Below are 13441 nucleotides of genomic sequence, written 5' to 3' on the forward strand. Positions count from 1 at the left end.
AATCATGTAATTTGCAGGAAAATGGATGGAAATCAAACTATCATGTTAAGTGAAATTATCCAGACTCAGAAAGTTAGGTATTGCATGTTTTCTCTTATACCAGAAACCTAAAAAATACATACAAACATACATGCACACACACAAACATACAAAAGAAATGACATGAAACCAGGAGGTAGACTTCCAGAGATATGAAAGGGGATTAATGGGAGAAGGGAGGAAAGAGAGGGGTAATAGAGTTGAAATTAAGATATGTTAAATGCCTGAGCAACTTCCCGAAACAACCCCCACCTTTATTTAATAACACTCATTAATAAAATCCAATTTTAAAAATTTTAAAGAAAACTATGATTCATACCTTCTGACTCTCTATACTCAGGAGAAATTCAGCTATAACAAATGTAAATGAGATTAGTAAGACTACCTAAAATTTAAAATTTCCCAGGAAATCCAACTTGATGATCCAGGCCATTAAAACTTTTGGTCAAATTTTAGAGAAAGAACGAGCTTTACCAGGAGTTAGACATCTGGTCACACAGTATAGATTGGTCAATGGAATATTTAAATATCTGAGCAAGGCCAGACATCTTTTTGAATACAGGAATTCTGAAATATCCTAATCAAAGCAAAAATCTTTTCAATATAATGATACACTCAGGTGGGATCTAAGCTCACTTTACTTTTCACTGACAAGTTGTCAGCCCCATGGAATGTTTATGAATGGACATCCTCCTGCCTCAGCCTCCCAAGTGCTGGGATTACAGGCATGTGCTACCATGCCTGACTAATCATATTTCAATCTTGTAGAACATGAAGACTTTGTCTGATAATGGCAAATAATAAAACTTGAGAGTGTTTCAAGAGTCAGGAGTAGTTATGATTGATGGCAACGGTGGGTCCACTAATCTTAAACTAAACAATGTAGGGCAGAGGTGTTCTGTTGCACAATCACAAGGATGATGATGACGGTGGTGGTGGTGGAAAAATGGACACCAACTGTGGTTTTCAATGTAAAAGGTACATCTTACCTGATAATGGACATGCAGAGAAAGGAACCCAGCAGCAATTCAGGATGAGGTGCAAACTCCCCTGGATTTCAAGACCCATGAAAGGGCCTGCAGAGACAGCCTCACTGGAGTCATTTGAGAATGTCTCCTTTGACATTTTCTTTTCCCTCTGAATTATTGTAGAGACTCTCGTAAGCCTGTTTTTCTTGCTAGATCGAAGTACCTGGTAGTAGCCCTAGAGCATTCCCAGGTGTTTTGGTGAAGCCTGAGACAGGTGAAGGTCAATGTACCCGGTGCATCTTCCCTTCCGTGAGCCATGTACACTCAGGCTTGATGTCTGTACTGCTCCTAGGAATGGCGGAAGGAACATTATTTTTAACGGTAGAAGCAGAGTAATGAATAGGAAGCATGTGGACTTAGGTGTTAGGTTTGCTAATTTTCCTGATTTCTGCTTCTTCAGCCCTTTGGTGAGTTAGAGATTCTCGCCCCAGGGATGGCTGAACACATGATACCCAAGGCTGAATGAATGAGATTGGCAGAAGTTTATCGGGCACGTATATTCACAACCTAGGGCCGGCGATTTAGCTTAGTGGTTCTGGCGCCTGCCGCACAAGCGCAAGGTCCCCAGTTCGATCCCCGGTACCAAAAAAACCAAAACAAACAAAAAGCACAACCTAGGTGAAGTTACACACAACATGAGCAGGGCCACACAGGGACTGTGTTGGGACCAGAGAACATGGAGAGAGAAGGGCTGTGAGAGGTAGGTTTTGTAATAACCAAAGGGTGCGGTGGTGCCTGGTTTGAGTGGGAGGGTGTGATTGACTTGTCTGAATAATTTCTCAGGCTGGCAGAGAACTGAAACTTGCTGTTCAGGGATAAACAGATACTGTGCCTGGTCCCCCTGAGAAGGAGGACTGTTTGGCTAGGGGACCTCATCTTCAGAAGCACCATGGGACAAAGTTCTTGCTGTTATTAAATGAGAGGTCCCAACACATTGCAAACATAGTGAAACAATTGGTTGAGCAAAAGGACAGGAATTCATTTTCTTCATTACTTGAGGAGCACAACAGGAAAGAAAGGTGACCCAGTTAAGTCTCCTTGTAAATGTGTTAATGACAGACCTCTTGGCAAACTGATGGCATTTTCTACCAAAAGAATGCTTAATCTTAGGGTGCTTTTGGAAGGGTTGCACGATTGTCTAGGATTGCTTATGGTAAATAAACCTGTAATCTCTGGATTTATGTAGCAGGGATTCTTGGATACGTTGCATACTTTTTTGTATTTATTTTTATTAGTACATGTTTGCAGTACATAATGATTACATTCATCATGGAAAGTTGGTACAGGTACAGAACACATCTTAATTCTTTTTACATCCCTTCCTCTTCACTCCCTCTTCCCTCTCTTCATCTCTTGGTATCACATACATTTTATAACTATAAAGTAAGGTGTCTTACAATTCAGATGGCTCCTGGTATGTAGGTGCTAGCACACATCCCTTGGTGACTTCAAATGGCCCACATTTGTAATGCCAGCACTGTGGAAGGCCAAGGCAGGAGAATTTAGTGACTTAGCAAGAGCCTGTTTCAAAATAAAAAATAAAAAGGGTAGAGATGTAGCTCAGCATGAAGGCCCTGGGTTCAATCCCCAATGTCACAATAAATAAATAAAAATAAAATACAAAATAAAAATTTTTTTACAGGGTTGAGTTGTAGCTTAGTGTGAAAGCCCTGAGTTCAATCCTCAGGACTTCAAATAAGTAAGTAAGTAAGTAAGTAAGTAAGTAAATAAATAAATAAATAAATGAAATGGAAAATAAGAGTAGCTTAAAGAGATCATGAAGGAACAACAACAACAACAACAACAACAAAACTTCAAAAGCAATAGCCTTACTTTCTTTACAGAGATAAGAGAAGATACTATATTCCCAAATACAGAACAGAGCCTGGCATGGTAGTGCATGCCTGTAGTTCAACTGCAGGAGAATTACTTGAGCCCAGGAATTTGAGATCAGTCTGGGTAACACAGCAAGACTTCAGCTCAAAAACAAAACCAAAAACCTGTAAAACAAGATGCTATTTCCAAAAGAGGGAGGACTATTCAGGGTACAAAAAAGATTTCTTGGAAATTAGCCAGGTATGGTTGGTGCACTCCTATAACCCCAGAATTTAGGAGGCTGAGGCAAGGAGACTGCTCCAAGTTCAAGGCCAACCTGGACTACATAGTGAGTTCAAAGCCAGCCTGAACGACATAGTCAGACCATGTCTTAAAAAAAAAAAAAAAGAAAGAAAATGATTTCTTGGAAACTAAAACTTGGTATCAGAAATTAAAAACTCAATAGATGGTTTAGAAGATAAAGTTGAGAAAATCTCAAAAGAACAGCAGAAAGACAAGGTACAAAACAGGAAAAAATTAAAAAATTAGAAAACTATTCTGGGAGTTAAAAGTAGGACTCCCCCAATGCACACAAACTCAAAAAGGGAGGAGGAAATACCATAGTATAACTAAGTAATACAAGGAAATATCCTCAAACTACTGAATGTAACTTGTTTGAATTTATGAATGTAAGTGCACCACAATTTATTCAATAATAACTCAACAAATATCCAGAGATTTCTTAATTTAGTGTGACTGTTATTTTTATGGTACCACAAAAATTTGTACTTTATAATCACCAGAAAAAAAATAAAGCAGGTTTAGCAGCCTTTAAATGTCAGATGTTTCTTATTCACCAGAATGAGGATCCATAAGATTTATCTTGATTTCATAGTTATAATGAAAAATATTAAGCCATTATTGAAACTAATTGATTGTCTAAAGTATCTGATGACATCATGCAAAACAGGCATTATTTAAATTCCATAGAGAACAAGAAAAATAGGAATGAAGACTGGGAGTCTAACTTAGTGGTAGGGTATTTGTGTAGCATACACTAAGCACTGCCAAAAAATAAAATAGGAAGAAAAGAAGGAAGGGAAGGGGAAGGAAAATATAAGAATGAAATTGATTTAGACGAGCAGCCATTTGATCTAATTCAAAAGTAAATATTTAAATAGACTTTCTGTACTGCACATTTTTAACTATTGTCTTTAAGTACTGTTCTTAAAATAAGTGCCTAAGTTTGAGATGGTTGCTAATGCTTCTTCAGTAGGTTCATGTATTCTAACATTTATATTGTTCCTCAGTTCCATGGTGGATGGCAAATGTCAGAAAATATTTGGGGCAATACATATGCTCGTTTACTATCTTGAGAAATGGAAGTAGAATACTTCCAATATGTACAGGTATTTCAATTCTTGGGCTTATTGATAACAAAATAATTTATTGCAAAATAAAAGGGTAACAGACTATAAAATAATGAAAACAACTGTAGATTTACACCATATAATAAATCATAATTCCGTGTAGCAAGAACATCCAAACCACCTACTAATGTCTCTAGGACAGGTCTTCTCAGTGTCTATTTCCTGCACATAAACCTAACCTAGATGTCTCACAAGTCCCACTGGCCTGATGCATCTTATAGGTCACTGAAATAACTGCCTAATAAACTGAGTGGCTGGCAGGAATTTTAAATATTCTTCTACCATGACTGGAGACCACAAGGAGTGAGCTGTCCCTAGATATTTGTATCTGAGGGCACTTAATTCATGTTATTATTATTCTGCACACAGTTCTTGAAAATGAAAAGTTAATTACATTGAACTAGGAAAAAAATCAGAGAAGATGAGATGGATCTCTGGTTACTGCTCATGTTTAATTATGTTTTCAAGTGAGAACTGCATGTGCATCTCACACACAAGTTGAGAACATGTGGAAGGAAACTAGAAGTACAAAATTGATTACTACCATTCTGCCTTATGTTAATTCTACTGTCAACGTGTCTTTAAAACTATGACAAAACCTACATACAATATGAAATTGAATGAAATGCTGGGATACTAGGTGTAAATAAGAGGCATAAATGACCAGGCTATTTGGTCATTCAATGCTCTCTTTCTCTCTTACCAAACATTCTCCCTCAACATGGCTATGGTCTTATGGAAAGTTTCACCTAACAGAGCAGGAAAAACATGGGGCCTGCTTTACACTGAGCTGTCCATGGCATGGCACTAGTCGTCTTCATTTGCACATGGTGCTGAGAATACTGGCACAAAAAACCAAATATTGTCTGATTCCAACTATAGGAGGTAACTAGAATAGTCAAATTCATGGAGACCAAAAGTAGATTGGTAGTTGCCTGGGATTGGTAGGAGGAGGGAATAGAGAATTATTTTTTTAAGAGTGTTTTTGTTTCTGGGTTTTTTCTTTTGGTTTGCTTTGGTTTGGTTTTTGTTTTTTGGTGCTGGGATTGAACTCAAGGCCTTGTGTGTCTTACCGTTTAGTGAGTATGTGGCTTCATTTTGGGGAGATGAAAAGGTTTTGGAGATGGTGGTGATTGTTTTACACAACATTGTAGAGCTACTTAATGGCAATTAAGTACACTTAAAACAGCTAAAATGGTAAATTTTACATATATTTACCTTGATAAAATTTTTTTTTTTTTGGTACGGGGGATTGAACTCGGGTCCTTGAGCTTGCACAGCAGGCGGCAAAACCACTGAGCTAAATCCCCGGCCCTGATAAAAATTTTTAATGAAAAATAAAACAGAGGCAAAAAAAATCTTTCTAATGAGGGTGGCTTTAGTTTACAAGATCTTTTTTCAGTGTGTAGATCTATATTGATTTATGGACAATGCCTCATTAGTTGGCCAGGAACTTGGAAAGTTTGGATATTGATAGCAAGAACATCAGTATGGGCCTCTTGGAATAGGCACAGCCTGTAAATATATATGTAGCCCATAGCCACCAAAGGCATTCAATAGAGGAGGCCGCTAATTGTTAGCTGGGCAAGAAGACTTGTGTTCTAGTGCTTCTTTCTCTAACCCTGTCAGTGCTTGTTTAATGGGGTATGCAGGAGTATAATAATACAAATTTCTCTTTAGATCTGATCTGATTACTATCACTGCTGAGTGTCCAGTGTACCAATAACAGGGTCCACCATGAATTCCTAGCTGGCCTCTCCTGTTGGCTGTGTAGAGAAATGTTAATTACATTGGATCTCTTTCTGAAGAGGCCACAGTTGTCTTTCCTCATTGGAAAAGATTCTTACTGTAGACATGATTTTGCCTTCCTTTGCCTTGGTTCCACTATACCATATGTGGACACATAGACTGTCTCATCTATTGCCACGGTATCACACATCACATCATATAACCAAGAAACTGATTCTACAGAAAATACAATGAGGTGGTGGGCTTACTCCATACACCATGAGTTTTACCCAGAAGCAGGTAGCATGATAGCTGGGGTCACAGTTTGGATACCAGCTGACAGACAATACCCTGGGAGTCTGGGGCCCTCACTCAGGATACACTATATGCCTGGGACCAGAAGCTAATATGTGGTGTAATGTCTCTTAAAGATGGAATACATTCGTATTAGAACCAAGGTGGAACTGGAAATGACTTCCTTACTATTACATACAACAATCGACCTATCAAAGTTTTGCATAACGTCCTTACAACTTTGAAATTGGTGAGTTGGGAAGATGCCCAGTGGAGAAATAAACACACAGAAAGTAAACACACATCAGTAAACACACAGAAATTATGGTTCACATTGGAAGCTGAGACTTCTCTAGTAATTTTGTATCCCTGTGTTGAAGAACCAATAGAAAAGATTACTTGGTGATTGATCCTCATTACCAAGTGGAAATTGGGTTGCTGCTCCATAGTGGAGTATGGGTGACTATGATTTAAAACATTTGCCTCTCATGGTCATTTTGACTTTGGGGAAGAGACAGAAGGCACGCAGTGCCAGTGAATAAGGTAGATGAGGACACACCTAATGTTTTTATTTAACAGAAATTGCCATAAAGGCAATTCACCATATTGAGGCAGTCATGACAGGACAACTAAAGACTACCAGAACTGCTTTAAAAAGTGGCATGAACAATGGGACAAGTGTGTTCAAACCAAGGAGTAGTATTTTGAGAGGGATTAATGGCAATGCTCCTCTTACTTTAATTTTAAAAAAAATTTAAACACATCATATTTTTTGATCAGCCCTTGTATGTCTACATTTCAGGGGACCCCCCACATCCAGTAATAATGGTCAGTGAGAAACCATGGCAAACTAATAAAATCAGCCTTTAGTAGGAATAAAAGTTTGAATCCCTTCCACCAGTTAAAAAAACTCATGTAGACCAAGCTGCTCAGACCAAGGCCTCAGGACCAGTTACAGAAGCGAGGACTGCAACATCTCTATATTTTTTTAATTTAATTTTTAATCATCACCCCTGCCCCAGTACTGGGGATCAAACTCAGGACCTTACGCTTGCCAGGCAGGTGCCGACACCTCTGAGCTAAATCCCTGGGAGCATCTATATTTTAAGACAATTGTTCACTTCTCTCTTTTTCTGTTTATGTGAACCATTATTTATGTGAAAGCAAACACTAATGTTGTTAATTTTGTAGTCTAGCTCCAAGTGTAATTTGATTAAGTTGACATGGTACCTGAGTCACAGGGGATAGAACTGATAGGACTTTGTGTTTCCTCTGTTTTGTTTGTTTGTTTAGGGGGTTTTGTTTTAATTCTTTTCATTCAAATGAAAGAAAAGAACAACCAGGCTGGTTGTTTTCCATCTGCTGTTTCAGATCCACTCTCCACTCTTCTCTGCCCAACTCTGTGCCCTGGGACGACAACCTCTATAGACTATTGTACCTGCTCTTTGTTTCCTAGTTTGCAGATGGTTCAGCTAACAGGAGGCATCAGAAGGAGGTGAAGGAGTAGGAGAGGTTGGGGCCTTTCTTCTGCATCCTTCCCTGCAGTCCAGTGGCAGGGGCTTTCTTCCCCCACATGTGCCTGTGTTTCTTCCAGGTGGCCTCTTTTGTGGCCATGGCTCCTGCTGGGTTTGGTAACACCTCAACCTTCCCTCACCCCTTCAGGATCTGGAGTAGTGACATCTCCCAGCTGCTGTTCGACCCAGGACCTTCAATCCCTTATTGGTTCTCTCAAGCCTACCCACAGCTCTATATGTGGTCCTTTTTATTAAAGCCAGTTCTGTTAAAACCTTTTCATTCTTTAGACAAGGATTGAATTTATTTATTTATTTATTTATTTTTGGTACTGGGGATCGAACTTGGGTTCTTGCACTTGCGAGGCAGACGCCCGAACCACTGAGCCAAATCCCCGGCCCTGAATTTATTTTTAAAGTACTTATTATTGCAGTATAAATATTCAGTAAATGCACATATTTCAAGTGTACAGGTTGGTGAGTTCTGGGAAATGTACCCACTCATGTGAGCACCATCTCCATCATGACATAGGACATTCTGATCACTGGAGAAGTTCTGTTGTCTTCTCATTCTCTCAAGGGCAACCACTGTGTCGATTGTTCTCACACAGATTGTTTTTCCCCTTCCTCAACTTCATGTTCATGGAATAATACAGTACGAACTCTTTTGTGTAAGGCTTCTTTCTCTCAGTATAGTATTTTTGAGAATCATCCATGTTGTAGCAGTGATTCATTCAGTAGTTCATTCCTCTTATTGTCGAATAGTGTTCCATTGTGTGAACATGGCACAGTCTGTTCTCCTATTCATCCATCCATCACATTTGAGCACATCCAGCTTCTGATCATTGCAAATAAATCCTCTATGAATATTTCTGTGTCTAGAAGTTTTCATTTCCTTTAAATATATACCTAGGAGAGGAATTTCTGGGACATAGGCAAGTATTTGTTTAATATACGAAACATCCACAGTTTTCTCAAGCAGTTGTACCAGTTACACCCACAGGGCATGCCATCTTCCCCAGGTGGGACAGGCCAAGATGGATGTGAACAAAGATAATGTTTTAAATGTCATCAGGATTAGGTAGTAATGTAGTATCCAATGGCCGGTGTACAAACCTTACTAGTAACAGCTCCCAATTGGGCAACGGGTAGCCCCTGAAGGTGCCTTCTGATACCCATTCTCCATTCTCAGCACTAGGCTTTAAAATGTCCCCTCCACTCCAGACTCTGTCAAGTTTCACCCCTTAGGTTACTAGCTAACTGTTAGAACTGTAAATTCATTCACACTTACATACAAATAGTTTCCAGGCCTCACTACATTTAACACCCCCAGAATATCTAAGTTTTAAAAACAAAGCTTAGCAGAAAGGAACAACAACAACAAAAAGGAATTAAGATTTGCTACGTACACATACCAACTCCCCATGATAGATGTAATCATTACATACTGTAAACATGTACTAATTTTTAAAAATAAATGCCAAAAAAAGCAAAGCTTAGGGCCAGGGATTTAGGTCAGTGGTTTTGCTGCTTGCCCTACAAGCACAAGGTCCCGAGTTCGATCCCCAGTACCAAAAAAAAGCAAAGCTTAATTATGTAAATGAATTAATCACTAATAGTAGACTTGATAGGAATGAGGAGGTATCATTTTAGTGCACTTCAAAAATGATGAGAACTGAAAAATGACACTTGTAGCAAATCAGATGTAAGTTCAGATTCCAATTCTTATTATGGAAAAGCAAATATTTGGCTGGGCACAGTAGCCCTCATTTGTAATCCCAACACTCAGAAAGCCAAGTAAGGATTGCAAGTACAAGGCCAGCATGGGCTAAATAGCAAGTGCAAGGCCAGTTTAGAATATGTAGTGAGATCTTGTCTCCTGTCTCAAAAAAAAAGTAAATTCTTTCAAAGTCTATGTTCTAGTTCACTAGCTGGAGCCAACAATATGTGTATTTTATCACAATTTGTTCAGTCGTTAGTAACTGTCTTAAGTGGAAATAATTTTTAAGGGACAATTATAGCCTCATTCAGGGTTTATAAGAGGGGAGGGCATACTGTGGGCAGTCAGTAGATATTTGTTGACTGGTACCTGAACATGTTAGGGATTTATAAACTGTAGAGTGCTATGAGTGTCCCGGATCTAACAATACCCGTCTTTACTACTCTGCCCATGAGGAAAGTCAACCCTCCTTCCTCCACTGGACAGAACTGACGTTGAGGAGACAGGACAGGGTGAGCTAGAAGGAATCAACTCAGGGTAAATTCATTGGAATACTTGTTTACAGAGTAGATTCCCAGACCACACGTAAAGAACCGGAATCTCAGGCCCCACCAAGGTCACGGAGCCCTGACTTGGGAGGTGGGCGACAATGGCGGAACCCCACAGCGGTCTTGGTGTTGAGAATATTGTACTAGGATGTTCTAGGAAAAGCCATTGATTCCTTTAGATTCCTTCCTAGGCCGTGAAGTTGCCCTTTTGTGGCTGGAAAATTGGAATCTTGCCGTTCCTTCCACACGTTTCACCCCTTAGATTGGAATCTTGCCGTTCCTTCCACACGTTTCACCCCTTAGATTGAGGTTAGCAAGTTGTTTCTCTCTTTTCCATTAAAAAAGAACAGTGTTCATCCTCCATAAGAGGACGCCAAGTCAATCTGCCCTTTTGGAAAGTCAAGAGACTGAGGACAGAGTTAGGCACCCATTTTCTAACCCGGAGGGGCTCGGCCTCACCTTGCGTCTCCGTGGCCACCTTGTCGTCGATGGTGGCCCACACAGACCGGGGTTTCTTGCGCCGGCTCTGCTCTCCCCGCCTCCTTGTGCCCTCATCCTCCGCCCTGGCGGCGTCCGCGGGCGCAGCCCCTTTTGGCACCGAGTCTTCCAGGTGCCCAGCACGAAGGCGGAGCCGCGCTGCAGCCGCCTCCGCGGCGCCACGGAGGAGACCCCCCGGGATTCGGCGGCCCCAGCGCTCAGGCTCGGCGTCCCAGGCCGCCATCGGCTCTCCGCTGTCCTCCCTCCCCGCACGACGGGTGCGAAGCCTGCGCCCAGAGAGCAACGCGCAGCGCGGCGAGCGGCTCCAAGGGGCGCGCCTGTGCAGCGGCCCCGGCAGCCCTGAGCGCAGCCGGCGCCCTCATCCGAGCCTGCGAACGCCCTGACCATGATCGCCGAGGGAGCCGGCCCGTACGCCCCGGCGCGCCGCCGACTGTGCGCGCTCTGGGCAGCCGCGCTGCTTCTGCTCGGGCTGCAGTGCCAGTCCAAGCGAGCGGAGGGTGAGTGCGCGGGAGGCTGGGGGCCGGGGTGGGAGCGGGGGCCGCGGGGATGGCGGACGAGGCCACCGGCAAGCCGTGGAGGAAGGAGGCGAGCGGCCGCCTGGGGCACAGCGTTCCCCTCCAGCCCGCGGGCGCATAGCGCCCCTCGCCGTCCTGGACGCTGGGATCCTCCCTGCTTCGCCCGGGGCGCGCGCTGGTCCTGTGGCTCCGGCTCCGCTGGTGCCGTTTCCAGGGCTCCAGGAAAATTCTTCGGGCCGAAATCACGTCTGGGGTGCCCTGGAACCTCCTCCTTTGGGATTAATTTTCCACATCCCGCAATTTCTCAGTGTCTATTAAAAGTGTACCTGACGACGAGGCCGGTTATTAGAAAACGCCCTCGGATACTTTGGTTTGGTCCAAGAAGATCTGAAAGATGAGTGGGAATCCCCCAGGTAAAGGGGAGAGGAGGGAACTGGATAGAAGGAGTAGCCGAGCAGCAAGAAGAATGGGACGAATGATTTTTTAAAATGGGGTGCTGGGGCGGGGTGAGACTAGCTAGAGCAATAGTAAGTGGGAGCCAGACTGTAGCAGATTCCCTGAGAATTGACCCACTTTGGGTTTGTCTGTCTTTTGAACTTGAATTCAGCTTTTAATATTTCCCTTAAATTAGCGGGATCAGACCTTGTATCAGTTCCATTTTGAAAAGCTAATTCAGCTGTGTTTTGATGTTGGAACAAAACCCCTCTGAACTTGGCTCAGGAGACTCTGAAGAAAGGAAATTTAAAAGCTAGCATCCTCACACCCATAAGGGGTTTCTAGTAAGCCCACACTTAGGATAATGTAGATTGATAGAGGAGAAAAGCCCTCAGCTGATTTAGGATGGATGCTTTGGGTATTTTAAAATGTCATACTTATCTAGCAAAGCATAATGGGTGAAACAAAAAGACAGGGCAAAAAGAAGTGTGGTGGTTAAAGAAAAGGGAAAAGTCAAGAGAAAAAATACACACTACAGACTGTCTTGAATTTTTATGCTCTTTGGTGTTAAGTCCATGCTGGAAAAGCTCTTTCTGATTAAAGATGACTGTCATTGCTTCAGATCTTCAGAGTTAGACAAAACATTTATAACTTTCAAAGCAATTACTGACCACTGTTAATTTTTTTAATTGAGATACGTCACATAAAATTTACTGTTTTATTTATTGTTTAAAATTAATTTTATTGGTACATTTTAGGTATACAATATAATGACATTCATCATTGGAAATTTGCACCTTTACATAATCAATCTTGGTTCTTATTTTTTCCCCATTCCCCTGCCCTCCCTTCAACCCCTCCATCCCTCCCTATTTACAGACTTTGTTTCCATTTTTTCATTTTCTCATATTAGTTCTATTCCCTTCTTTCCTTTCCCCTACCCCTTCCCCTTTGTCCCTTTTCTTCCTATTTCACATTATTGATTATAACTTTTAGTCCTTATTTACACTTTCAGTTTCTCACACTGGAGAAACTATTTGGTATTGACACATGTGTGTCCTATTTATTTCACTTAAGAGTATCACTTCATACATAATGAAGATGGCTGGGACTTGAGCCAATGGCTAATTAATGGTTGCCCAACCTACAATGGTTAAAACAACTTTTTCTGGTCATTACAGTTGTGTGTATATGCTTACTGTTGTCATGCTGTTGTATACAATGGATGCCTACGTTTATAAGTAAGATTACTTAAGTTGTAAAATCAGTGGGGAATGTAGGACTGCATAACTCTGTAATCATAAAACTCCCCTAGCCCCAACTGTGATTGAATGTGAGTAAATAGATAAAGATGCTTCTTAGTTCCAGGACACTAGATAAGATCCGTATCAGCCATAATTATCCAACTCTTTGTTCCAGACACCACTATCTATAGAACAATCTACAAAGCACCTGTTGACTATCAGTACACGTCAGGCTAATTAACATGCAAATGTAAGACCACTAACCTTTGTTCCCTCTTCTGTAAATTTCGCCTGTTAACTTCCCTGCTACCGCCTATAAAAAGAGCCTCGGACTCTGGGCTCATCGCCTCTCTAAGCTACTTTGCTTTGGGAGTGCTGTCTGGCCAGAGTAAGGTCTGTTTCACTTTCAAAAAAAAAAAAAAAAAGAGTATCACCTCAATGTGCATCCATTTAGCTATAAATGTCTCTAGTTTCTCTTTTTTATGGCTGAGTAGTACTCTGTTTTATTAAAAAACCCCACATTTTCTTTATCCAGTCTCCAGTTGATGGGCATTTGGGCTGTTCCCAAGTTTTAGCTATTACAAACTGTGCTACTATAAACATGGGTGCACATGTATCACTGTGGTATGATACTAA

At 41.3% G+C, this 13441-nt stretch overlaps 1 protein-coding gene across 2 annotated transcripts in view; it reads left to right on the forward strand.

The window, feature by feature from the left end:
• The first annotated feature begins 10736 nt into the window (after window positions 1–10736).
• The window catches only part of Susd5 (sushi domain containing 5), a 68708-nt gene continuing 66003 nt past the window's right edge, over window positions 10737–13441 (forward strand). The window contains exon 1 of one of the 2 annotated variants that reach the window (XM_004857900.3): window positions 10737–11108. In XM_004857900.3, coding sequence (XP_004857957.1) covers window positions 10997–11108 — 112 coding nt within the window. In that variant the 5' untranslated portion in view covers window positions 10737–10996. The remainder of the gene's footprint in view (window positions 11109–13441) is intronic. The other variant, XM_021238661.2, reaches the window with a different exon arrangement.

This window comes from Heterocephalus glaber, unplaced genomic scaffold (assembly GCF_053883595.1).
Source record: "Heterocephalus glaber isolate CG9 unplaced genomic scaffold, H.glaber_assembly_v1.0 deba00001472, whole genome shotgun sequence".
NCBI lineage: Eukaryota > Metazoa > Chordata > Mammalia > Rodentia > Bathyergidae > Heterocephalus > Heterocephalus glaber.